The sequence below is a fragment of the Ovis aries genome, chromosome 7 (genome assembly GCF_016772045.2).
Source record: "Ovis aries strain OAR_USU_Benz2616 breed Rambouillet chromosome 7, ARS-UI_Ramb_v3.0, whole genome shotgun sequence".
Taxonomy (NCBI): Eukaryota; Metazoa; Chordata; class Mammalia; order Artiodactyla; family Bovidae; genus Ovis; species Ovis aries.
In genome coordinates this window covers 8254479-8281497 of record NC_056060.1, presented here as the reverse complement: position 1 = coordinate 8281497, position 27019 = coordinate 8254479, and the positions used below count along the sequence as shown (strand labels likewise).

The 27019-nt window shown below is 43.7% G+C and overlaps 2 protein-coding genes and 1 non-coding gene across 8 annotated transcripts; 2 read left to right on the top strand and 1 right to left on the bottom strand.

The window, feature by feature from the left end:
• Positions 1-334: 334 nt before the first annotated feature.
• Positions 335-805, bottom strand: LOC132660101 (uncharacterized). The gene has a single exon (XM_060418515.1). The coding sequence runs from the start codon at positions 803-805 to the stop codon at positions 335-337; it is 471 nt and encodes a 156-aa protein (XP_060274498.1).
• On the top strand, positions 418-26497 carry ZBED3 (zinc finger BED-type containing 3). 6 transcript variants are annotated; one of them, XM_042251998.2, is made up of 5 exons: positions 418-499; positions 1844-1897; positions 3474-3660; positions 15140-15250; positions 16499-26497. In XM_042251998.2, exon 5 carries the CDS (start codon positions 16513-16515, stop codon positions 17149-17151), a length of 639 nt encoding a protein of 212 aa, XP_042107932.1. In that variant the 5' UTR covers positions 418-499; positions 1844-1897; positions 3474-3660; positions 15140-15250; positions 16499-16512; the 3' UTR covers positions 17152-26497. The 6 variants fall into 6 exon arrangements, with proteins under 6 accessions (XP_042107932.1, XP_042107931.1, XP_027827275.1 ...); XM_042251997.2 differs by having other exon boundaries at positions 15135-15250; XM_027971474.3 differs by lacking the exon at positions 3474-3660.
• Positions 5272-5411, top strand: LOC114115952 (small nucleolar RNA SNORA47). The gene has a single exon (XR_003590056.1). It is a non-coding gene; the product is annotated as a small nucleolar RNA SNORA47 (small nucleolar RNA).
• Positions 26498-27019: the final 522 nt, after the last annotated feature.

Here is a 27019-nt window from a genome sequence, read left to right as displayed (position 1 = left end):
GTTGTTTGTTACCTCAGCATAATCCACCAAAAACTGACTGATACACACCATGCTAACAAGACTAGGTTTTCATGAACACCAACGAGCCCTAACTTTATCTGTCCAGACTTTAGTTCAGGGCATTTCTTCTGACAACTTGAACCTGAAAGGATGAAAATTCCACTCAGAGACTCAAGGCCAGGAACCCAGGTCTTGGAAGATTAATATAAAGATATAAAAGTGTAATTATAATTGTAAAAAAAATCACTAAACTACTACATCCTCTTTAAACCTGGGCAAACACAAGTCTGTCGCTGGTGGACTTGGACGGTTTGGGAGTGGTTTCCCAGCCCTTTCAACAACAGGTCCTCGCCCACGCCCCCTTCCCAGCCAGAACGGAGCGCTGTGTCTTTAAGGGGGACGCGCGGCGCTTTCCGCACAGGACAACATGTCTGCGAGGAGCCCGGAGGGGCTCTGCCACCCCGGACTCCCAGCCCACCGCCCGCTTCAGAGGTGATGGGTGAGTGTGGGCGCGCGCCCGCGGGGAGACTGGGGACTGCCGGGGCGGGGGAGCGGCGGGGTCTGAGGGAGGCTCCCCGGGCCGGGCCGGATGGAGGAGTGAGCTGGGGACCAGCCCCGGGCCCCGGGGGACCGCAGAGGAGCCGCGACCCGCCGACGACGCCCGGACACCGGGTGCGCCAGGTGCCGGCCTGCCCTCGGCGGTGCTCGGGTCGTCCTTTACGTAAAAGATGGGTTTGGACTCGGGATTCTGATAAAGGCCTCGTGCAGTTTCTTTGTGCACCTCATTTTGCTCCTTTTCTACCATCTCTCGTCAAAAAAAGTTATTTAGGAATATCGAAAATATTGTGCTTTCCCCTTATTAAAGTTGCCTTATTGTAGTCAGGGCAAGTGGTTGGGGCCCTTTCCCTAACTGAGACTTTCTTTAATTCCCACTTTGGCGAGAAACTGAATGCAAGCTAGATACTCAAACAAAGACCCCTGTCCCTACCGTGCTCAAACAAAGGGATTTTCTGATCCTTTCGGAACGGACAGGAGCAGTTTGCTCTAATCACTTACGCTAACCTAATGCTGGAAGTTGACCCAGCAAAGGTATTTTTCCCTCCTTCAGGAAAAAAATACCTGCCACCATGAGAACTTCTAATTAGCCAAGACTACACAGATAATGGTTTTTAAGAGAAACTGTTATAGAAATTAGCTTGATAAATTGACATAATTAGGGTAATCCTTTGGTGCACTTTTCATTAATGAAATTGTTTAGATACTTTTTTTGGACTAAAAATAGCTTGAGGCAACTGATAATGAAAAAGTATAAATAAAGTATGCAAAAGTCAAGAGCCAAAACCAGGTAATTAAAATCTTTTTACGAAGATCTTGAAAGTATGACAGCTTTACATCCCTCTAATTCATTTGAATTATGCATTTTACAAGATTAAAATGGATCAGCACCCTTCTTTATAGGAACAAGTGTATTCAATAAAGTAATGTAGGCCTGAAATAAAGGTCCACATTAGGGAAGATTTTCATTTAAAAAACATATTAATAATGTTGCTCAGCCTTTTAGCTAATGGTAGAGGTATCTCAGATTTTGGTTTATGACATTTAGAGATTATCTCTATATACCAGTTAATTAGTTGTGGGTCCAGTACAGGTTTTACACTCCATGTGTAACATTTTTCTAAACTTTTTCACTAAATTCCCTAACCGAGGTATCCATCCTTCACAATTTGGAAGCATTTTTAATTCATTTAAGCCTTCAGCCTGCTGACTACAGACTAATTTTTCTAATTGTCTGGATATGTTTATAAATAGATTAATACATGGTAGTAAATTAATATTTCAACAGAGATGGACAGCTAACAGATGAATTGTGGTTTCCTTGATACGTCAGTTGTCACAGGTAATTATTTGTATTAATTATTATATTCTGCTTTGATTAAAGTTACTGGTGGATAAAAATGTTTTTAGTGTCTTCACACAAGTCTGTGTGGCTTTCACATTAGAGTGAATTTCTCACCTAAGATCAGACAGGCTCAACCTACACATACTTGTTTATAACTCTGCTGGATTAATCCACCTAAAGTGATTAACCCTGGATGGACAAACAGAGCTTTAATTCATCTGTTATTTCCTTTTGACAACATTGCCTGGTTCTTTGGCCTTTAGCTTGCCTGATATTTTGTATGTGTAAAGCTTAAGTATGAAATAATAAAATTAACTTTCGTGGGTGGCTTACGAGCTGATTCTCAATGTTATAGTCATTTATGGTGTGTTTACACCATTATTTACACAAATTATTCATCCAGGTTCCAATCTCTTCCCTTATTCTCTATATTGATATTCTGGGAGATCATACTGAGAAATCTGGGTTTTAATCTCATAAATTATTAAAAGAATACGACTTCTTCAGAGACCATCAAATGCAGAGGTAATTAATGCAAATGTCTTATCTTCCACCAGCTTAGACATCACCCCTTCCAATTAATAGATAATAGAATGAAAACTCGTCAAAGGAGAATTCAGAAGCATCATACTATCAACAGTACTTTTTCCTTTTTCTTGAAATAACCAAAGTCTGTCTACTCTTTTTTCCAGTTTTTTTTTCTGCCTGAAATTGGATTCAAAATTTTCCACTGTTAATTTCATGCTAGCAGAGCTTTTATTTAGCTTGAAGAAATTTTATTTAAAATATGAGCTTGGAAGCCAGATTATACAACTAAAGAACTGCAGCTTTATGTTTTAGATTCAGCTCTACGGTGATGTATTTTAGTAACCGTTGTACCGTGAGCAAGGTAGGGAAAGGATGCTTAAGCAGGGGTGTCTGCATGAACATTTGTGTTAGGGTCCCAAACCCACCCCTCCCCAGTCCTCATGAGTGAACACTGCTCTGACCTTTATCATGAGCGTTAGCATGTTGAAGCATCTCTCCTCACCAGATGGCAGGCTTCTGGAGGGCAGGGACTATGTGGTTCTCCTCTTGGCCTCCTGGGTGGCAAGCACATGCCTGGCCCTGAGCAGGTACACAAGAAGAGTTTGAATGAAAGAGTGGATGGAGTGAATGGACCTAAGTCAAATAATCACATTCACTGGCATATTTCTGATAGTTTAAACATTGTATAAGGGAAACAAATAGAACTTTAAAATTTATTTTCTTCTTTTTACCTAACCATATCAGTTAATAGATATTTGGTTTTGGGGGGTAATCAGTAAGGAAGAAATGCATATCACAGGACTCCAGCAAACTAGGCCTTCCTATATTATTTTATCTTCTGCTGCTGCTACTGCTGCTGCTGAGTCGCTTCAGTCGTGTCCGACTGTGTGACCCCACAGACAGCAGCCCACCAGGCTCCCCCGTCCCTGGGATTCTCCAGGCAAGAGTACTGGAGTGGGTCACCATTGCCTTCTCCATATTATCTTCTACCTTGCTATATTATCTTCTACTTTTCTATATTATCTTCTACCTGCCTATTTTGCAGGAAGATCAACTGAGGAACTGAAAATAAATTTGGTCAATGATGGGGAAGTGGATCTATGATTCTTTTTTATTTGCCTTTTATATTTAAAAAAATCCTCAGAATTCTTCTTACTTAAACTACCTCCTCTATTGTATACAAAATGTTAAAAAGAAAAACAGCACTGCCTTTCAGCCACTAAGATCTTCAGGTGAGCATGTGTGAGCAGTAAATACTGGGAGCTTCCTTTTGTTCATATTTTGAAATGATATAGTACTGGTGAGTCCAGTGATATAGTACTGGTGAGTCCAGTAGTGACATTACTTGCATTATCTGATTTTAGCTACCTGTTTATTAGGGGCAACTAATCTTACCATTTCCCCTGACAGATGGGGAGATGGAGGACTTGGGTGAGCTGGGGCTAAGAAGCATAAGATCAGGCTCATTTTGTTTAATGCAGTGTCCCCTGAGTGCCTGCCCTCTGCTGGGGAGACGAGTGAGGTGGGGTGCCCTCCCACAGCACCCCCCCTTTCTCTGGATATAGAATCTCCTTTTGCCCAGGCAGGGGACAGCGAACTATCCGCTCGAAGCTAGCTCACACACTGGGACCCCTCCAGGGCCAGATGGCAGCACACTATACCCCATGGGACTGTCCCCTCCAGCCTTCAGAGTTAAGGCTACCTAGGCCTGCCTGACTCACACACTTGAGGATTGTTTTATACAGTTATTATTTATGCATAAATATAGACTCTGCCATATACATAACTCTGCCTAAATGTAGACCCATGGCCACCTGCACGCTTCCTTAGCGCCCTTGTCTTTACTTCTTCCCTTTCTCCTTTTACATCAGCTGCTACCCCCTCAACCCATAGTGTCTCCTTATTTTTCTTCATATATATAAAAAATCTGTATACCCTATACAGATCTACTGATTATTTAATACAAGACCAGGGACAGCGGAGCCTGGGGCTGCCGTCTATGGGGTCGCACAGAGTCGGACACGACTGAAGCGACTTAGCAGCAGCAGCAGCAGCATATTATACACATTTTTCTGCATCTTGCTTTTCTCCTAAAACATTATTCCAGAAATCTCTCTGGCAGAGCTCCAGTCCAGTCTTTTTAATGGTGGCATAATATTCTCCAAGGTGACTACACATTGTTTACCCAGCCATTCCCCTGCCGATAGGCATTCCTTTGATTCCAGTCTTCAGCCATTCTAAATGACCCTATGACAAACATCCTAATACATGTTACTTTACATATTGGTCCTTTTTAGTTATACAGAACAGGTGCCCAGGAGTTGGATCCCTGATTATATCTATTTTTAATTAATAGAAATTGCAGATTGGTTTTCCTAAAAGCCTTCCCATCTCCACTAGGGATGCACGAATACACTCTCTTCTCAGCCTCCCTTCCAGCTTCGGCTGACAGACCTCTTCATTTGTGTTAGTGTGAGGGATTTAACAACAGACTTAATATAAGTGATGTGCATCTTTTCACAAATTTCCTGGCCATCTGATTTTGCTGTTGACTCACTCAGCTACTCACATCTCTGGCCCATTTTTCAACCGGCTTGTTTGTCTGTTTCTTCCCAGTGTGTATTGTGGTTGTGGCCGAAGATTCTAAGACTTCTCTTCCAAGCCCAGAGGATAGGAGCTTCTCTCAGTCTGCACTGTAGGGATGGTTGAAATGAGCTCAGCGCTTGCATGGCAGAGCTAGGAAGGCTCTCCTAGGAATGGTTGGTGGCCACAGTTACTGCTGGTCACTCTTTAGAGACTGAGCGTTAAAAGAAGCCCCTTTCGAGAGAGAACGTAGCTGTTGTCGGAGGACTGAGAAGGTGAGGCAGTTCTGAACCATGCTGCCTTCCACTGGTCAAGACCTCCGAGAGCGAAGGCCTGCAGAGGCAGAGGAAGTCCCTCTGCCGCCCTCAGAGGGGCAGCACTCTGTGCTGGCCGACACTTGCGGTTTTTCTTGTCCCTGGCTCAGATGAGCACTCCACTAAATCCAAAGGGTTAAATCATCAAAATCAGTGCTTCTGATCCCTGTTTCCACTTTACATCTTACAACAGATGGCACTCCTATACGTGGCACTCCTCTGGGCACCCCTGATTTTGAAGAAACCTGTAGACATCTTGTAGGGAGATATAGCAGGACAGTAATTGGTCACCTCCAGCACTTGTAGGGGCATATCAGTAATAATAGCTCTCAGACTTTGGCACAGGTAGGAGAATCTGAAGCTTATATACCATTTTCGACCCCTATCTCAAGAAAGCATGCAGTCTCAAGATTGTAAAGCAGTAGTCTTGATACTATACAAAAACTTTAAATCTCTTGGTCTATAAATATAGGGACTCATGGTGAAAGTCACTCAGTCGTGTCCGACTCTTTGCAACCCCACGGACTGTATAGTCCATGGAATTCTCCAGGCCAGAATACTGGAGTGGGTAGCCTTTCCCTTCTCCAGGGTATCTTCCCAACCCAGGGATCAAACCCAGGTCTCCTGCATTGCAGGCAGATTCTTTACCAGCTGAGCCATCAGGAACTCATAGTACTACTATTTTCTATTATCTCCACTTTGTGTATTTCTAGTAGTAAAAAAGGTGGTGTACTCTGGAAAGATAAGATTCTAATTTAGAAGAAATGGAATTCTAAAAAAAGAAATGTAGAAAAAAATTTAGGTAAAGTTAGATTACCAAAAAAAAGTCTAAAACTAAAATCTGGCTGTTTACTAAACATTAAAAAAGTCACTCTTTAAGGGGGTCTGTAACTCCCCTCTCATCCCATCGCTCCAGCTTTGGGGGTTTAGTGGTTTAGTAAATCTCTTGAGGGAAATTTAGCCTTAAATTTCTTAAGACTTTTAAACCTAATTGTCATATTCAAGCCAATGCCTATTATATCAGAAGATATGTAAATAGATATTTCTCTTGTTAAAAGAGGCCTGGTACTTATCTTTTTTGATGATTCTGGTAAATTTGCTTTTTGGTTTTTTTTTTAAGTCAAGAGATAATGTTAAATATCCTGCCTAATCTCAGAGGAATTACTTGGTGGGGGAAAAAACAAATGAGACTTAGAAAACTATAATGCATCTGTAACAAGCAACTGAATTAAAAGCTTCACTATATACTATTATTAAAGCAACTTGTGGTGCCGCAGAGTTGATCGTTGGGTGGCACGGGCCCGGGTGTGGTCAGGGGATTGCCATGGTGCTCGTCTCTGCAGTTCACGGCGCTCTGGATGCTGGCTCTGCATGCCAGGGACTGCTGAGCACCCAGCCGACCTCCATACCCCTAGTCCATGTGGGCCCCAGCTCCCTCCAGGACTTTCATTTGTTAGTTTCTGCTGTGAGGAAATTCAAGGATGAATGAGCTGGGACAGCTGAGGCAGGAAGCCAAGTAGCTGTGGAATCAGATCCAGAGATCAAGCCCTGAGCCTTTGGAGTGGGAGCACTGACTCCAAGACCCTAGCCTACAAAGTAGCTAACCCTGCTGCTGCTGCTAAGTCGCTTCAGTCATGTCTGACTCTGTGCGACCCCATGGACGGCAGCCCCCGTCCCTGGGATTCTCCAGGCAAGAACACTGGAGTGGGTTGCCATTTCCTTCTCCAATGCATGAAAGTGAAAGTGAAGTTGCTCAGTCATGTCTGACCCTCAGTGACCCCATGGACTGCAGCCTTCTAGGCTCCTCCGTCCATGGGATTTTCCAGGCAAGAGTACTGGAGTGGGGTGCCATTACCTTCTCTGGAGAACTAACCCTCAGTTCAGTTCAGTTCAGTCGCTCAGTCGTGTCCGACTCTTTGCGACCCCATGAATCACAGCACGCCAGGCCTCCCTGTCCATCACCATCTCCAGGAGTTCACTCAGATTCATGTCCACCGAGTCAGTGATGCCATCCAGCCAGCTCATCCTGGGTCGTCCCCTTCTCCTGCTGCCCCCAATCCCTCCCAGCATCAGAGTCTTTTCCAATGAGTCAACTCTTCACATGAGGTGGCCAAAGTACTGGAGCTTCAGCTTTAGCATCAGTCCTTCCAAAGAAATCCCAGGGCTGATCTCCTTCAGAATGGACTGGTTGGATCTCCTTGCAGTCCAAGGGACCCTCAAGAGTCTTCTCCAACACCACAGTTCAAAAGCATCAATTGTTCGGCGCTCAGCCTTCTTCACAGTCCAACTCTCACATCCATACATGACCACAGGAAAAACCATAGCCTTGACTAGACGGACCTTAGTCGGCAAAGTAATGTCCCTGCTTTTGAATATGCTATCTAGGTTGGTCATAACTTTTCTTCCAAGGAGTAAGCGTCTTTTAATTTCATGGCTGCAGTCACCATCTGCAGTGATTTTGGAGCCCCCCAAAATAAAGTCTGACACTGTTTCCACTGTTTTCCCATCTATTTCCCATGAAGTGATGGGACTGGACGCCATGATCTTCGTTTTCTGAATGTTGAGCTTTAAGCCAACTTTTTCGTGCTCCTCTTTTACAGCTTTTTAGCTCCTCTTCACTTTCTGCCATAAGGGTGGTGTCATCTGCATATCTGAGGTTATTGATATTTCTCCCAGAAATCTTGATTCCAGCTTGTGTTTCTTCCAGTCCAGCGTTTCTCATGATGTCCTCTGCATAGAAGTTAAATAAGCAGGGTGACAATATACAGCCTTGATGTACTCCTTTTCCTATTTGGAACCAGTCTGTTGTTCCATGTCCAGTTCTAACTGTTGCTTCCTGACCTGCATACAGGTTTCTCAAGAGGCAGGTTAGGTGGTCTGCTATTCCCATCTCCTGAAGAATTTTCCACAGTTTATAGTGATCCACACAGTCAAAGGCTTTGGCATAGTCAATAAAGCAGAAATAGTTTTTCTGGAACTCTCTTGCTTTCTTGATGATCCAGCGGATGTTGGCAATTTGATCTCTGGTTCCTCTGCCTTTTCTAAAACCAGCTTGAACATCTGGAAGTTCATGGTTTATGTATTGCTGAAGCCTGGCTTGGAGAATTTTAAGCATTACTTTACTAACATGTGGTGAAGTCACTCAGTTGTGCCTGTCTCTTTGTGACCCCATGGACTGTACCCTACCAGGCTCTTCCATCCATGGGATTTTCCAGGCAAGAGTCCTGGAGTGGATTGCCATTTCCTTCTCCATACTAGCGTGTGAGATGAGTGCAATTGTGCAGTAGTTTGAGCATTCTTTGGCATTGCCTTTCTTTGGGATTGGAATGAAAACTGACCTTTTCCAGTCCTGTGGCCACTGCTGAATTTTCCAAATTTGTTGGCATATTGAGTGCAGCACTTTCGCAGCATCATCTTCAGGATTTGAAATAGCTCAACTGGAATCCCATCACCTCCACTAACTTTGTTCGTAGTGATGCTTCCTAAGACCCACTTGACTTCACATTCCAGGAGGTCTGGCTCTAGGTGAGTGATCACACCATGATTATCTTGGTTGTGAAGATCATTTTTGTACAGTTCTTCTGTGTATTCTTGCCACCTCTTCTTAATATCTTCTGCTTCTGTTAGGTCCCTACCATTTCTGCCCTTTATTGAGCCCATCTTTGCATTAAATGTTCCCTTGGTATCTCTAATTTTCTTGAAGAGATCTCTAGTCTTTCCCATTCTGTTCTTTTCCTCTATTTCTTTGCATTGATCACTGAGGAAGGCTTTCTTATCTCTCCTTGCTATTCTTTGGAACTCTGCATTCAGATTCTTATATCTTTCCTTTTCTCCTTTGCTTTTTGCTTCCCTTATTTTCACAGCTCTTTGTAAGGTCTCCCCAGACAGCCATTTTGCTTTCTTGTATTTCTTTTTCTTGGGGATGGTCCTGATTCCTGTCTCCTGTACAATGTCATGAACCTCCATCCATAGTTCATCAGGTACTCTGTCTATCAGATCTAGTCCCTTAAATCTATTTCTCACTTCCACTGTATAGTCATAAGGGATTTGATTTAGGTCATACCTGAATGGTCTAGTGGTTTTCTCCACTTTCTTCAATTTCAGTCTGAATTTGGCAATAAGGAGTTCATGATCCAAGCCAAAGTCTACAAAATCAACCCCAAACAATTAAGAAAATGGCAATAGGAACATATATATCAATACTTACTTTAATTTTAAATGGATTAAGTGCTCCAACTAAAAGACACAGAGTGGCTGAATGGATACAAAAACAAGACCCACATATATGCTGTGTACAAGAAACCCACTTCAGACCTCAAGACACATATAGACTGAAAGTGAGAGGATGGAAAAAGATATTCCATGCAAATAGGAAGAAAAAAAAAAGCTGGAATAGCAATCCTCATATCAGACAAAATAGACCTTAAAATAAAGAAGTTACAAGAGATAAGGAAGGACACTACATAATGATCAAGGGATCAATCCAAGAGGAAGACATAACAATTGTAAATATCTATGCACCCAACATAGGACATAAGACAGTACATAAGACAAACACTAACAGACATAAAAGGAGAAATTGCCAGTAACACAATAATGGTAGGTGACTTTAACACCCCACTCACACCAATGGACAGATCATCAAAACAGAAAATTAATGCGGAAACACAAGTCTTAAGTGATTAATGAGATGGACCTCATTGATGTCTTCCATCTAAATGCAGAAGAATACACCTTCTTCTCAAGTGCACATGGAACATTCTCCAGGATAGATCACATCTTGGGTCACAAATCAAGCCTCAGTAAATTTAAGAAGGCTGAAATCGTATCAAGCATCTTCTCTGACCACAACACTATGAGACTAGATATCAATTACAAGAAAATAACTGTAAGAAACACAAACACCTGGAGATTAAACAACACATTTCTAAGCAACCAACATGTTACTGAAGAAATCAAAAGGGAAATCAGAAAATTTCTAGAAACAAATGACAATGAAAACATGACAACCCAAAACCTATGGAATGCAGCAAAAGCAGTTCTAAGAGGGACGTTTACAGCAATACAATCCTGCCTCAAGAAAGAAGAAAAACATCGAAGAGACAGCCTAACTTCACACCGAAAACAACAGGAAAAAGAACAACAACAAAAGATTAGTAGAAGGAAGAAATCATAAAGATCCGAGCAGAAATAAATGAAAAGAAATGAAAGAAACAACAGTAAAGATTAATAAAACTAAAAGCTTGTTCTTTGAGAAGATAAAATTGACAAGCCTTTAGCCAGACTCATCAAGAAAAGAAGAAGAATCAAACCAACAAAAGTAGAAATGAAACAAGCGAGGTTACAACAGACAGTGCAGAAATACAAGGATTATAAGAGACTATTATGAACAACTATCTGGCAATAAAATGGATAACCTGGAAGAAATGGACTGATTCTTAGAAAAGCTCAATCTTCTAAGACTGAACAAGGAAGAAATAGAAATTATGAACAACCCAATTACAAGCACTGAAATTGAAGCTGTGATTAAAAAAATCTCCCAAAAAACAAAAGCTCAGGACCAGATGGCTTCACAGGAGAAGTTTTAGAAGCCATCCTTCTAAAACTCTTTCAAAAAATTGCAGAGCAAGGAACACTTCCAAACTCATTCTATGAGGCCACCATCACCCTGATACCAAAACCAGACAAAGACAACACCAAAAACGGAAACTACAGGCCAATATCACTGATGAACATAGACACAAAAATTCTCAACAAAATTTTAGCAAACAGAATTCAGGAACACATCAAAAAGCTCATACACCATGATCAAGTTGGGTTTATTCCAGGATGCAAGGATTCTTCAATATACGCAAAGCAATCAATGGGATATACCGTATTAACAAATTGAAAGATAAAAACCATATGATAATCTCAATAGATGCAGAAAAAGCCTTTGACAAAATTCAGCACCTATTTATGATTCAGTTCAGTTCAGTCGCTCAGTCGTGTCCAACTCTTTGCGACCCCATGAATCGCAGCACGCCAGGCCTCCCTGTCCATCACCAACTTCCAGAGTTCACTCAGACTCACATCCATCAAGTCAGTGATGCCATCCAGCCATCTCATCCTCTGTCGTCCCCTTCTCCTCCTGCCCCCAATCCCTCCCAGCATCAGAGTCTTTTCCAATGAGTCAACTCTTCGCATGAGGTGGCCAAAGTACTGGAGTTTCAGCTTCAGCATCATTCCTTCCAAAGAAATCCCAGGGCTGATCTCCTTCAGAATGGACTGGTTGGATCTCCTTGCAGTCCAAGGGACTCTCAAGAGTCTTCTCCAACACCACAGTTCAAAAGCATCAATTGTTCGGCGCTCAGCCTTCTTCACAGTCCAACTCTCACATCCATACATGACTACTGGAAAAACCATAGCCTTGACTAGACGGACCTTAGTCGGCAAAGTAATATCTCTGCTTTTGAATATGCTATCTAGGTTGGTCATAACTTTTCTTCCAAGGAGTAAGCGTCTTTTAATTTCATGGCTGCAGTCACCATCTGCAGTGATTTTGGAGCCCAGAAAACTAATGTCTGACACTGTTTCCACTGTTTCCCATCTATTTCCCATGAAGTGATGGGACCAGATGCCATGATCTTCGTTTTCTGAATGTTGAGCTTTAAGCCAACTTTTTCACTCTCCTCTTTCACCTTCATCAAGAGGCTTTTTAGTTCCTCTTCACTTTCTGCCATAAGGGTGGTGTCATCTTAAAATTCTTCCAAAAATGGGCATAGAAGGAACCTACCTCAACACAGTAAAGGCCATATATGATAAGCCTACAGCCAACATTATTCTCAATGGTGAAAAATTGAAAGCATTCCCCCTAAGATCAGGAACAAGACAAGGGTGTCCACTTTCACCAACATAGTTCTGGAAGTCCTAGCTATTGCAATCAGAGAAGAAAAAGAAAGAAAAGGAATCCAGATCAGAAAAGAAGAAGTAAAGCTCTCACTGTTTGCAGATGACATGATACTGTACCTAGAAAACCCTAAAGATAGTATCAGAAAATTACTAGAGCTAATCAGTGAATTTAGCAAAGTTGCAGGATACAAAATCAATACAAAGAAATCACTTGCATTTCTATACACTAACAATGAAAAATCAGAAAGAGAAATTAAGGAATCAATCCCATTCACCATTGCAACAAAAAGAATTAAATATCTAGGAGTAAACTTACCTAAAGAGACAAAAGAACTGTACACAGAAAATTATAAGACACTAATGAAAGAAATCAAAGATGATATAAACAGATGGAGAGATATTCTATATTCCTGGGTAGGAAGAATCAATATTGTGAAAATGACTATATTATCAACTGCAATCTACAGATTCAACGTGATCCCTGTCAAATTACCAGTGGCATTTTTCACAGAACTAGAACAAAAAACTTCACAATTCATATGGAAACACAAAAGACCCTGAATAGCCAAAGCAGTCTTGAGAAAGAAGAATGGAGCTGGAAGAATCAACCTTCCTGGCTTCAGTGTATACTACAAAGTTACAGTCATCAAGACAGTAGGATACTGGCACCAAAACAGAAATACAGACCAATGGAACAAGATAGAAAGCCCAGAAGTAAACCCATGCACCTGTGGATACCTTGTTTTTTACAAAGGAGGCAAGAATATACAATGGCGAAAAGAGAGCCTCTTCAATAAATGGTGCTGGGAAAACTGGACAGCTACATGTAAAAGAATGAAATTAGAACACTTCCTAACACCATATACAAAGATCAGCTCAGAATGGATTAAAGCCCTAAATGTAAGGCCAAAAACTATAAAACTCTTAGAGGAAAACAGGCAGAACACTTGATGACACAAATCAAAGCAAGATCCTCTACGACCCACCTCCTAGAGTAAAGGAAATAAAAGTAAACAAGTGAGACCTGATTAAACTTAAAAGCTTTTGCACAGCAAAGGAAACTATAAGCAAGGTGGAAAGACAACACTCAGAATGGGAGAAGATAATAGCAAGCGAAACAACTGACAAAGGATTAATTTCCAAAGTATACAAGCAGCTCATACAACTCAACAAAAAACTTCACAATTCATATGGAAACACAAAAGACCCTGAATAGCCAAAGCAGTCTTGAGAAAGAAGAATGGAGCTGGAAGAATCAACCTTCCTGGCTTCAGATTATACTACAAAGTTACAGTCATCCAGACAGTAGGATACTGGCACCAAAACAGATTCCTTAAAAAACTAGGAATAAAACCACCATATGACCCAGCAATCTGAGTCCTAGGCATATACCCTGAGGAAACCAAAATTGAAAAAGACACATGCATTCCATTGTTCATTGCAGCACTATTTACAATAGCTAGAACATGGAAGCAACCTAGATGTCTATCTCCATATGAATGGATAAAGAAGTTGTGGAACATATACACAATGGAATATTACTCAGCCACAGAAAGGAATGCCTTTGAGTCAATTCTGATGAGGCTGATGAACCTAGAACCTATTATACAGAGTGAAGTGAGTCAGAAAGAGAAAGATAAATATTGTATTCTAACGCATATACACAGAATCTAGAAACATGGTATGAATAATTTATTTACAGGGTAGCAATGGAGAAACAGACCTAGAGAACACACTTATGGACATGGGGAGAGGGGAGGAGAGGGTGTGATGTATGGAAAGAGTAACATGGAAACTTACATTACCATATGTAAAATAGATAACTAATAGGAATTTGCTGTATGGCTCAGGAAACTCAAACAGGGGCCCTGTATCAACCTGGGGGCGGGGGTGGGGGGATAGGGAGGGAGATGGGAAGGAGGTTCAAAAGGGAGGGGAAATATGTATTCCTATCACTGATTGACGTAGAGGTTTGACCAGTGAGCCAGTGAAGTTGCTCAGTCTTGCCAAACTCTTTGTGATCCCATGGACTGTAGCCTACCAGGCTCATCCATCCATGGAATTTTCCAGGCAAGAGTACTGGAGAGGGTTACCATTTCCTTCTCCAGGGCATCTTCCTGACCCAGGGATCGAACCCGTGTCTCCCACATTGCAGGCAGATGCCTTACTATCTGAGCCAGCAGGGAAGCCCAGAAAACAAAAAATTCTGTAAAGCAATTATCCTTCAATAAAAAAATAAATTAAAAAAAATCAACTTGTCTTTTCTGTTCTCATCTTTGTCTCCAGTCATCCCTAGTTGCCTTTAACAAAAGATTCTGGAACTTCACCATCTCCACTGCTGCTGGTTTAAAAGCTGACAGGGAGCACTGGCCATCTCACTGCCCAGGATTCTCCCAACTTGGCCTGAATTTTCCCCATGAAATAAGTTCTCAGGAGAGCTGCAAGTTGTTCTCATTGTTTAAACTTCCAAAGCAGATTTGTTGAGAATCATACATTTGACCCTTTGTGAAGTTATTTTCTTAAAGAAGAAATGTCGCCTTTTCTTTCTCCCTCCTCATGTGATAGGTCATCACATTGGGAAACACTTTCTTAATAGAGAAGACCTTACAATGAGAGGCACTGTGTTGTGTTCGGACCCCTTTAACTACAACTATTTGTTGGACAAAGCAAACAATTATTATTTTTCCTTGGAACTGACCAACCTTTCTGTCTTGCAAATATATAGAGAGGGCCATTTAGTTGGGATAAGCAGCACAGAGAACTAATTTTATTTGTTTCGTGACCAGAGCAACTATGAGAGGGTTGGGAAAACGAACACCAGAGGGTCAAGGCACGAGCTAGTATTTCTAGTGTCTACTTTTAGGGCTGTTTAATTGAATGTATTTTACTGGCTGCCTGTCCTCTGACTTTACTCCTAGCACAGCTGATGGTTCTTGAGATCTCAGAAGTCACGCTACACTGTTTCCACCTGAGAACTTGGGTCTGCTGAAAACCCTGCAGCAATGACTGAGACTGCCCATCGCCTCATTTGAAGGTAAAAGTTTACAAAACTGCCCTGTATATTGCTTTTTCCTAAATGAGATGTGCATTTTAATGACTCTTAGGACAATTTTCTCATAAGCACATGGTTTTTAAAATCACAGAAAAATATTTTTATCTTGAAAAAAGTTTTCTCTGAAAGCTTTTTAAAAAGCTGCTCAGTCCTAGCACTTAAGGTCTAAGAAACAAAATTTTCATTCCTAAAACTCTTTTTCCCCACTCCTTCTGGAACACTGCAAGAAGAATTCAAAAGGGAGCCTTTCTTTTATTCGGAAAAGGTCAGTTTCTTTTAAAAGAGCATAAAAGAGACTAGTTAAAGCTAATATATATATAAAGCACTTTTTAAACTTATGGGAAGCTTGGCCTCCCAATTTTAGTCTCAGTACTTGTTAGGTAAGGATCCAGTGAATTTCAAAGACTCCTGGTTATGGAAAGAAGGCCTAGGCATCTTCAACATTTTTTTTTTTCCTGAGTAATTAACGTGCTGAAATAAACAAATGAACATACATACTGAAGAAGACTTATTTCTCAAGGGCACTTGCTCCTTGGAAGAAAAGCTATGACCAACCTAGACAGCATATTAAAAAGCAGAGACATTACTTTGCCAAGAAAGGCCCGTCTAGTCAAAGCTATGGTTTTTACAGTAGTCATGTATGGATGTGAGACTTGGACTATAAAGAAAGCTGAGCGCCGAAGAATTGATGCTTTTGAACTGTGGTGTTGGAGGAGACTCTTGAGAGTCCCTTGGGCTGCAAGGAGATCCAACCAGTCCATCCTAAAGGAAACCAGTCCTGAATATTCACTGGAAGGACTGATGCTGAAGCTGAAACTCCGATACTTTGACCACCTGATGCAAAGAACTCACTCACTGGAAAAGACCCTGATGCTGGGAAAGATTGAAGGCAGAAGGAGAAGGGGATGACAGAGGATGAGATGGTTGGATGGCATCACTGACTCGATGGACATGAGTTTGAGTGGACTCCGGGAGTTGGTGATGGACAGGGAAGCCTGGCGTGCTGCAGTCCATGGGGTCGCAAAGAGTCGAACACAACTGAGCAACTGAACTGAACTGAGAAAGAAATGCAAGTGACTATTCAAACTACAGGATTTTGTCAGTAGTGAGAACGAGGCATGGTTTCTTCACAGGTCAAATCTAGTCCTAGAAGCTGTGTGTTGGAGCGGTTGTCCGGTGGCACATGTAATTTTGCGGTCATTAACTTAACCCCTGTCTCCCTCGGTGCAGGCGCTGCCTAAAGAATGAGGAGCGAAGAGCCGGCCGTGACCATGGAAGAGACCGGCGGGCCGGACGCGGCTGCGGGCCGCCTGGGGGCGCCCTACTCCGAGGCCTGGGGGTACTTCCACCTGGCTCCCGCGCGCCCTGGCCACGCGGCGGGTCCCTGGGCCACCTGCCGGCTGTGCGGGGAGCAAGTGGGCCGCGGCCCGGGCTGGCACGCGAGCACCCCGGCGCTGTGGAAGCACCTGAGAAGCGCGCACCGGCGGGAGCTGGCGGAGAGCGCCGCCCGCCGCTCGCCACCCGCCGCCCCTGGCCCCGTCGCGGCCGCCGAGGGCGACTGGGCGCGCCTCCTCGAGCAGATGGGCGCGCTGGCCGTGCGGGGCAGCCTGCGCGAGCGGGAGCTGGCGCGGCGCGAGGCGGCCGTGGAGCAGGGCGAGCGCGCCCTGGAGCGCAGGCGGCGGGCGCTGCAGGAGGAGGAGCGCGCGGCGGCCCAGGCGCGCCGGGAGCTGCAGGCCGAGAGGGAGGCGCTGCAGGCGCGGCAGCGGGAAGTGAGCCGGCGCGAGGGCGCCTTGGCCCCGGCCCCCCCGCTGCACGCTCCACTCAAAGACGAGCCCGAGGGGGAACCCAGGGACGGCTGCGTCATCACGAAGGTCCTTCTGTAGGTTTTGGCCGCTCCCACCTCCCCACTCCACCAGCGGTATTCCACGTGTGGCCCGCGGAGCGGCGTCTTCAGCCTCACCTGGGAGCGGGATCTCAGTCCCTTGACCCCTCTGCCAAATTGAAATCGCCAAATGCAGGGTCTTGAGAAGCAGAACCAGAATATGCTCGTGATCCTCTCCAGCGGCCTCCTCTGCTGGTGGCGTTTCGTGGGACCCGCGCAGGCGGTGGTTTTCCTCTGACCGCCTTTGGAAAAGAGTCCACGGGCCCCGTGAACCTACGGCACTTGGGGCCACGGCCATTCTTTGGCTGGTAACTTTGAAAGGACCGAAACTTCCTTACACACCAAGGACTACCACACCATGTGTCCGCAACCCAGGGTAGAGTGTGCATTGAAACGAGGATCAGGCATTTTTACCCCCCAAAAGATTTACTTCCTAACGAGTAAGTCTTTGATGAGTAGCCCTTGCCCAGCACCAAGTTCTGAACAGGAGGCCGTTCAGTTTCCAGAACTGCTCATTACCCTATCATTCCCAGTGCCTTAGGAAGGCAGTCCTGGAGAAGCCCTCTTTTTGCTCCCCTCCCCAGCTGGCCCCCCAGTACCAAGCGCCTTGTCTCACCTCCGCCATCTTCCTTACCCCGTTGCAGGCCTGATGGCAGCTGTGTTTTAAGTTTCCCCTCTTCACTGCCTCACACCTGCCACCTTTCTTGCAAGGCCTGACCTCAGCCCTCATTGACAGGAAGGGAGCTTCCTCCCCCACGTCTCCTCAGTCCCCAACCTGGGCCAAGGGGAAGGCACCCTCCCATCTGAGGCCACCTCCTTCACCTTTTTTGGGCCTTTTGTTGTTGCCGTCCTAAGTCATGTCCAGCTCTTTCGACCCCATGGATTGTAGTCCCCAGGCTCCTTCCCAGGCAGTAATATGGAGTGGGTTGCCATTTTCTACTCCAGGGATCTTCCCCACTCAGGGATCAAACCCACGGCTCCTGCGTTGCAGGTGGATTCTTTACCACTGAGCCACCTGGGAAGCCCCATGGATGTCTTTCAGAATGTCCGATACTCTGGATTTGTCTGATTGTTTCCTTAGGCCAAATTATGTACTCCTTTGTTCATCTACCCGGAGAGCTGCAACAGTCACCTCCGTGCCAGAAACTCCTGACTACCTCCAGCCTCGTGCGTTCTTCCCAGGTCTGTCCTTCATGTTCAGTTCCCTGCAGCGTATCTCCTCCTTTACTTGCACATCTTGCCACTGGGGATGGAAGGGGAAAATGCATTCAGCTCCACATCCCCACCCCTGACCCAATGACTAAGAATTACTGGGTCCTTAAAATGTGTCAGGTATACGTGCACTTGTACATCTGCCCCTCGCTTTATTTCCATAGCAGCTCCCTGGGGAGGAGGGGCATACGAACACTCTGCCCATTTTACAGCTAATGAAACTGAGAGAGGGGTTAAGTGGCTTGTACAAGATGGCAGCTGGTAAGTAGTAGTGTCAGCAGTCCCATCCAATCTCTGCCTCCAGATGCCGCGTTCCCGGCTGCTGTACTGTTGCCCCTGTTGCTCACTCATCCCAGCTGACCCGTTTGCTTCCTAATTCCAGCTCCAGGTCGTACCATCAGTGGCACTGACATGTACTGACCACTCACCATGCCAGAGCTGTGCAAAAATGCTGGACGAGAATAACTGCCTACCGTGCAGCAACCCCATGATATAATTACTCTTATGCCCACTTTGCAGAGGAGAGACAGGCTCAGAGGAACTAAGTAATGCTGAGGAAGAATGGGATTTGGGCACTAGTCTTGCTGAATCCTAGGCCCCTGATCTGTTGAGTCTATTCTAGTGGCTCAGTTGGTAATGAAGAAGACCCAGGTTCGATCCCTGGGTCAGGAAGATCCCCTGGAGAAGGGCATGGCAACCCACTCCAGTATTCTTGCCTGGAGAATTCCATGGGCACCAGGAATTCCTGGTGGGCTACAGTCCATGGGGTCGCAGAGTCAAATACGACTGAGCGACTGAGACTTTCACTCTTACACCTGTCTTCCTTCTGATGTCACCTGCCCAACTCAGGACCCAGTTATCATTCAGCTGGGATTCACCTTGCCATCCTCGTCTTCTCACACTACCACCTACCTGACACTCAGCTTGGCCAGAGGAATTCTTCTGACACTGATTGTATCACATTTCCTGCTCAAGACTGATCACCCATCCTCTACAAGCTCTCTTTGTGGCCTGACAGTCAAGTCCCCTCCAGCCCTGTGCCAGTCTTATCTGTCCCCTCCACACACGCTGTATGCCTCAGCCAAATTGGACTCCTTGTTCTGATGTGTCCTGGTCTTGGCACCTCTGTGCCTGTTTGCACTTCCACCTCTTAAAAAAAGCCCCTCAATCTGAGTATGAAAAGTACCACCCATTTTCTAAGAATAAACTCAAATTTGACTCCCTACATGAAGCTTTCTTGGATTCTCATCATTCAGAAATGATTCTTTACTTCTCTGGACTCTCAGCATTTTGTATCTTAAAGCCCTTAGGAAGGCCCTCTGGTGTGTACCATTGGGAGCTGGGCTGGTGTCCACTCATCCAGCTCCCCCAGTGTCTTACCTGTGGCAGCTGCTCAATAAATATTTGAGGCGATAAACCCATTCAGTTTTCCCAGTTAATACAATTATTCCTTTATCTTTAATTCTGAGTGGAATTCCTAACAGAAAAAAGAAGTAGCCTAAAAGGAAGTAGCAGTAAATTTTTAAAAGCTGTTTAGTCAGTGAACTTTTAATGTGTCAGTTTGGGGCTGTTTGGTTTGAATCTAATCACGAGGTATATCAATTATCAGGAACACTTTTCTTAAAATTATTTTTTTCATTACACAATTAATATAAATGCAATGCCCCAATCTAGGAAGAAAAACTGAAAGAAAAAATCTCCCAAAGTCCTGTCATCTTAGACTGCTATTAACATTTTGTCTGTCTCCTCCAATTTTTTGATTACTCTAAAAATAATGTTATTTCTATTAAGAACTGAAATGTAACTTCTTCATGTGTGTTTGTAATTGGGCTGTACAGTCTGAATTTGGACTTTTAGGAAGGAAGAATAAAGTACAAATGTCACTCTTCGGTTTCACCAATTGTTCAAACCATTAAAATAAGCAAAGAGTGACTTAGAATCTTAACCACTCTTTCAAGAAGGGTGGCTAATGGGCGGGTGCACCAGTCATCTGTTCAGGGGATGGGGAAAGCAATTAGCCTGACTGATGACTTACTACTGGTTGTGGGAGTTAAAACACTTTTTACACTTCTGCATTGCTATAGCTTTTTCATATCAAACATAAATTACTTTTATAATCAAAAATAAAAATTACTTCTTGCAAATGGAAAATCCTTACTATCAGCATTCAGCTTATTTAAGATACACAAAACTTCCCACACAAGAACTGGGATAACCTGCAATTCCAGAAAAGCCTAGAAGGAAATGCAGTCCAACTCCATCGTTTGACAGATGAGAAAAATAAGCCTGAGTGGCTCATCCACTTAGTGGCTACGATGGCTCACCTGACTCCATCCTCATCAGATACTCTGCCTCTCTGGTCCTGAGGGCTTCTGCTGGCTCACCTGGCAAAGCACACGGGCTACCAGGACCAACTGGCTGAGCTGGCATCCTGTCAGGTAAGTGCTGGGATCTGAAAGTGCAGAGGTGGGTTCCAGGGGTAGCATCGGTCTCTCTGGCCCAGTCTGCTCACATTAGTTGTCACTGCTAATGGGTGATGGGGATGTGCCCTTCTTATACTGGCAGAACTTCCCTGATTGATACAGTAAGGCTTGCTAATAGCAGCAGACAATTGCTGCCTTTGAGGGCAAGGCACATGGCAAGGTGGAGGGCTCGAACTGGGATACAGAATGCCCTGAATCCAACTCCTGAACCCCTGCCATGATGTCAAGTGATGGGCCATTTAAGTTGAGATTCGGCAGAGGAGAGGGTGTGGGCAAATCAGGGTAATGACAACCAAGACTGAAAGAGCGAGGGCTCTTTATGCACCTAAGGTGTCATCCTTGGAGGCTGGAGAAGGGAACGGCTTGCTTAGTTTGGGCTGAATTTCTACTTTAGAAAGCTGTCCATGTCTTAAGGTCTCTAAGCTTTTGCTTTGCTACCATGGGCTTACTGGGGAATTCTGTTTCTAAAAAGGTGTGATCTTCTTCAGTCTGCTCCTTTGTCTGGAAAATGGATGACGTGATCATTAAGGTCCCCTTTGGCTCTAATGTACCATGATAACATAAAGTTCAGTGAAACAGCAATCTCTGAGTGAATCGGTGGTTCTGCTTAGATTTTCCTGTTAATTGCAGATTTAGAAGGAAGTGTTTAAAGTCACATATATGTGTTTATTATTAAAAATAACAATAGTAGATCACACTTCTTCTACAGAAGTGAGGCACTAACTATGAGATTCACTACCCAGAACTGAAAATGTGTGTAAGCGTGCTCTCCCATTCCCCATTCTTTCGGTTCTCACAGCACCCTGCAAGCAGGACAGGTATAATCACCCGCGTGTTACTATGAGGCCCCACACCTCAACAAGGTGAAACAGCCTACGAAAGACCACAGCTCATAAGCAGCAGACTGGAGGCTGGACCTCAATCCATGGGCCCCAGCCGGATGTGGAACCAAACAGCTGACCTCCTTCCGTGACTCTCTTCTGACCCACCTCTTCACCACTGCCTGACCTCTGTATCGTGGCCTGAGTGTCTGCTGACACTTGGGTCCATGCTGATTATTCCTGCCCATGAGCTCCGGTGCTGAGAGGAAGCAAGGCTGGCCGTCGTGAGTTTTGTATGGCTGCTGTAACAGAGTCCACAAACTTGGTAGCTAAAAACAACACAGATGTATTAACTTACAGTTCTGCTGGTCAGAAGTCTTAAAATGCATCTCAAAGTGTTGGCAGGGCTGTGTTCTTTTCCAGAGGCTCCAGGAGAGAATCTCGTTTTTGGTTTTTTGTGTTTTTTTTGTTGTTTTTTTTTTTGCTTTTTCTGGTTTCTGGAGGCTGCCCACGTTCTGGCTTCTTCTTCAAGGCCAGCAAGGACCAGTCTTTCGCAGAACCCATCACTCTGGCTCCCCTGTCCACATTTTAAAGGACTGTCTACTGAACTTAAGTTCAGTTGGTCAGCAACCTAATTCTATCTGCAAACTGAGTTTTCCCCTGCCAGGTAATACTGCGGTTCCAGGGGTGAGGATATGGTCACTTAGGGAGGTGGGGAAGTGGCAGGCATTATCTACCTACCATAGCACATTACACTGTCTGACCTAGGTCTGGGTAGGGGTGATGTGAGAAAGGAACGTGCCTGATGAGGAGCCCCTCTTCCTTGGGAATCAGCACTTCACTGAGGTCATCTTTCCCCCTTATGTCTTCCTCGGTCTCTCTGCCCAGTGCAGGGAGTCCTCATAGGCTTTTCTGAGAAAGATACCTAGAAAGTGCTATGAAGAATGCCTCCGGAGTTTATAAATTTGTACACTGACAAGAAAGGCTGGTGTGTGTGTGTGTGTGTGAAGAGTTGATTGAGTCTTTAGAGCCAGATGTGAATTAAACTCTTAAAAAAAAAAAGTACTCAAATGTTATTAGTAAAAATGTTGAAACACAAAACATTAAAATCTAAGCTTCCAACTACCTCTGTTAGATGTCACCTTGGCAACCACTTCAGTCTCTCTGAAATCCAGTTTCTTCAGTAAAATGCGGATAAGACATACCTTACAGAGTTGCTATTATGATTACTATTTAGGCAAATTCTGATGTACTTTAAATTCAGTAACAATGACTTCTTTTTTTCCTTTTTTCTCTTACTCATCTGAAAGGCAGCTCAAAACCAATCCAAAGAACTTCAGAAAGAGCAAGTTCCCCCGGGATGACTCTCGAGAGGAGAGGAACATAAGCCACAAGGGTCTGCCAAATCATTCTCCCTCATGATGGGACTACTCTTAAATCAAAACATAAATGTCACACCTGATTTGCCAAAGAAGCTAATCCAGTCAAACTCAACATGACTTGTGACTACCAAGTCGTCTGACCAATCTTACAAGTAAATCTATCAAAGCCAATCCATCTATGCACTTCTGCCTTCAAAGTTATCACCTTTGAAGATTATATAGTTATTCCACAAATGTTTCCATGCTTCAAACACTTCTGGAACTCTTTTTTCAGAGTAGCTCTTGGAGTTTCTGGTGTGTTCTAAAGTTACCAAATATTCATCTTTTCAGGAAAAGTTGATTTTTGAAAAGAGCTGCCAGTTACTCAGAGCCCAGTCTGATGAATATAACCAGATTAACATTTCTGGTTAATAAGGTGTGATTATAATAAAGCAGCAATAATTCTGTGTCTGGTTCATAAATTGGCCTTGAAGGTGTTGTACAGTAAGGTTAAGTAAAGGGAGCATAATCGTAGTGGCAATTAAAGCCCATTTTAGTGGGTTTATGATGTGAATGAGTGCAGATAGCACTGGGAGTCATTACATATTTAAACAGTATTAAATGTTTCTCTTTATGAAAATCTTAATTATGACATTCTCTGAAATCTGATTTCATAGTATTAAAATGAAGGCTTTAAGGAAAAGCATTAAATGCTAATGAGAGCTTTTTTATTTCAGTATATATTCTCCTGGGCCTTTGGTCAAGGTAAGTAATGATCAGATGAATGAGCTGGCAACCTTCCTGGCCTCTGAAGTCTACTAGTAATTGGAAGCTAAGTAACACACTGTCACATGTTTAAATATATTTAATAATATTCCACCAACTTTTCCCTGTCTTGCTTTCTGGGCAATGAAACACCATGGCATTTTAACACAGATAAGGAAAGCTGGCTTTCCGTCGGGAGAATTTCTGAGTCATCCTCACTCAGCACACTTAAGACTCTGGGTGCATCCATCACATTAGCTCCCCAAGCGTGTCTGCTCCTCATCCTCCAGGGACTTTTGATTTAAATGTTTTCCATCAACTCCAATTTTTAACAACTTGATAAATGGTTTTTGTTTTCTTTCTTTGTACTTCAGTGCTCTGTTGTTCAGATTGAGGACCACAAAACCCAAATGTCTGATGAGGCAGAAGTACTAATATTTTCAGTAGTCAGAGAAGATGCATAATCAAGTGAGGGGCTTGCAGCCTCTAAGGTTCTACTGTTGTCTACATATCCAAAACCCTTAAAGACATGACTGAAATATTTTGAAGGCAGAGTTTATAAGATTCCTCTAAGAATATCTGATTTAGGGACAAATCTGAAAAGTATTGTTTATATCCCAGGAGGTGCAGTGGTAAAGAACCCACCTATCAATGCAGGAGACACAAGAGAGCAAGTTCCATCCCTGGGTCAGGAAGATCCCCTAGAGTAGGAAATGGTAACCCGCTCCTGCATACAGGTTTCTCAAGAGGCAGGTCAGGTGGTCTGCTATTCCCATCTCTTTCAGAATTTTCCACAGTTTATTATGATCCACACAGTCAAAGGCTTTGGCATAGTCAATAAAGCAGAAATAGATGTCTTTCTGGAACTCTCTTGCCTTTTCCATGATCCAGCAGATATTGGCAATTTGATCTCTGGTTCCTCTGCCTTTTCTAAAACCAGCTTGAACATCTGGAAGTTCACAGTTCATGTATTGCTGAAGCCTGGCTTGGAGAATTTTGAGCATTACTTTACTAGCATGTGAGATGAATGCAATTGTGCGGTAGTTTGAGCATTCTTTGGCATTGCCTTTCTTTGGGATTGGAATGAAAACTGACCTTTTCCAGTCCTGTGGCCACTGCTGAGTTTTCCAAATTTGCTGGCATATTGAGTGCAGCACTTTGACAGCATCATCTTTCAGGATTTGAAATAGCTCAACTGGAATTCCATCACCTCCACTAGCTTTGTTTGTAGTGATGCTTTCTAAGGCCCACTTGACTTCACATTCCAGGATGTCTGGCTCTAGATGAGTGATCACACCATCGTGATTATCTTGGTCATGAAGATCTTTTTGTATAGTTCTTCTGTGTATTCTTGCCACCTCTTCCTAATATCTTCTGCTTCTGTTAGGTCCCTACCATTTCTGCCCTTTATCAAGCCCATCTTGGCATGAAATGTTCCCTTGGTATCTCTAATTTTCTAATTAAGCAGGTTAGGAAGCAGCAGTTAGAACTGGACATGGAACAACAGACTGGTTCCAAATAGGAAAAGGAGTACGTCAAGGCTGTATATTGTCACCCTGCTTATTTAACAGAGTACATCATGAGAAACGCTGGGCTGGAAGAAGCACAAGCTAGAATCAAGATTGCTGGGAGAAATATCAATAATCAAATATGCAGATGACACCACCCTTATGGCAGAAAGTGAAGAGGAACTAAAAGCCTCTTGATCAAAGTGAAAGAGGAGAGTGAAAAAGTTGGCTTAAAGCTCAACATTCAGAAAACAAAGATCATGGCATCTGGTCCCATCATTTCATGGGATATAGATGGGAAAACTGGAAACAGCGTCAGACTTTATTTTTTTGGGCTCCAAAGTCACTGCTGATGGTGACTGCAGCCATGAAATTAAAAGATGCTTACTCCTTGGAAGAAAAGTTATGACCAACCTAGATAGCATATTCAAAAGCAGAGACATTACTTTGCCAACAAAGGTCCGTCTAGTCAAGGTTATGGTTTTTCCAGTAGTCATGTATGGATGCGAGAGTTGGACTGTGAAGAAAGCTGAGCGCTGAAGAATTGATGCTTTTGAATTGTGGTGTTGGAGAAGACTCTTGAGAGTCCCTTGGACTGCAAGGAGATCCAACCAGTCCATTCTAAAGGAGATCAGCCCTGGGTGTTCTTTGGAAGGAATGATGCTGAAGCTGAAACTCCAGTACTTTGGCCACTTCATGCAAAGAGCTGACTCATTGGAAAAGACTCTGATGCTGGGAGGGATTGGGGGCAGGAGGAGAAGGGGACGACAGAGAACGAGATGGCTGGATGGCATCACAGACTCGATGGACATGAGTTTGCGTGAACTCCGAAAGTTGGTGATGGACAGGGAGGCCTGGTGTACTGCGATTCATGGGGTCACAAAAAGTCGGACACGACTGAGCGACTGAACTGAATTGAACCCGCTCCTATTCTGTCAATGGCATGAGAACTGGACTCACCAGTTTAGCATCCCATCCTGTTCCCACCTCTGTCTCTCTCTCTCTCTCTCTCTCTCATTCTCACACTCACACACTTGTAGCTCCTAAGACAATGCCACAGGTTCTGTCAAACAGTTTGAAAACCAAGTTTTAGATCAGTGTTCTTCTAACTGTAAGGCTCAGCCCATTAATGGATTATAAAATCAATGCAGTGGTGGGATCAGTAATTTGGAAAACAAAAATAAAAGTGCATTACATGAACTAATGGCTAAGTGAAAGTCACTCAGTCGTGTCCAGCTCTTTGTGACCCCACGGACTATACAGTCCATGGAATTCTCTAGGCCAGAAAACGAGTGGGTAGCCTTTCCTTTCTCCAGGGGATTTTCCCAACCCAGGGATCGAACCTAGGTTTCCAGCATTGCAGGCAGATTCTTTAATCAGCTGAGCCGCAAGGGAAGCCCAAGAATGCTGAAGTGGGTAGCCTATCCCCTCTCCAGCAAATCTTCCCCACCCAGGAATCAAACCAGAGTCTCCTGCATTGCAGGCAGATTCTTTACCAACCGAGCAATCAGGAAAGCCCTAGTATTGGTATCTATAAAACCTGTTATATACGCACACACAGACCCTCATGTAGTGAGCTGTGACATAAACTGTATTTCTTAATGCAGATCATGGTCAAAATGGCTTGAAAGCTTTTGCTTTACCTTCTCTTGTAGCCTCGATTTCTTCCATTTCCTCAGTCACGTAAATCTCCATTGATATCAAACCACTGTGGTTCCT

What these genes read in the sequence shown, in the direction of transcription:
- LOC132660101 (XM_060418515.1), bottom strand. Translation starts at nt 805, where the DNA reads ATGGTAGAAAAGGAGCAAAATGAGGTGCACAAAGAAACTGCACGAGGC.
- ZBED3 (XM_027971476.3), top strand. Translation starts at nt 16,513, where the DNA reads ATGAGGAGCGAAGAGCCGGCCGTGACCATGGAAGAGACCGGCGGGCCG.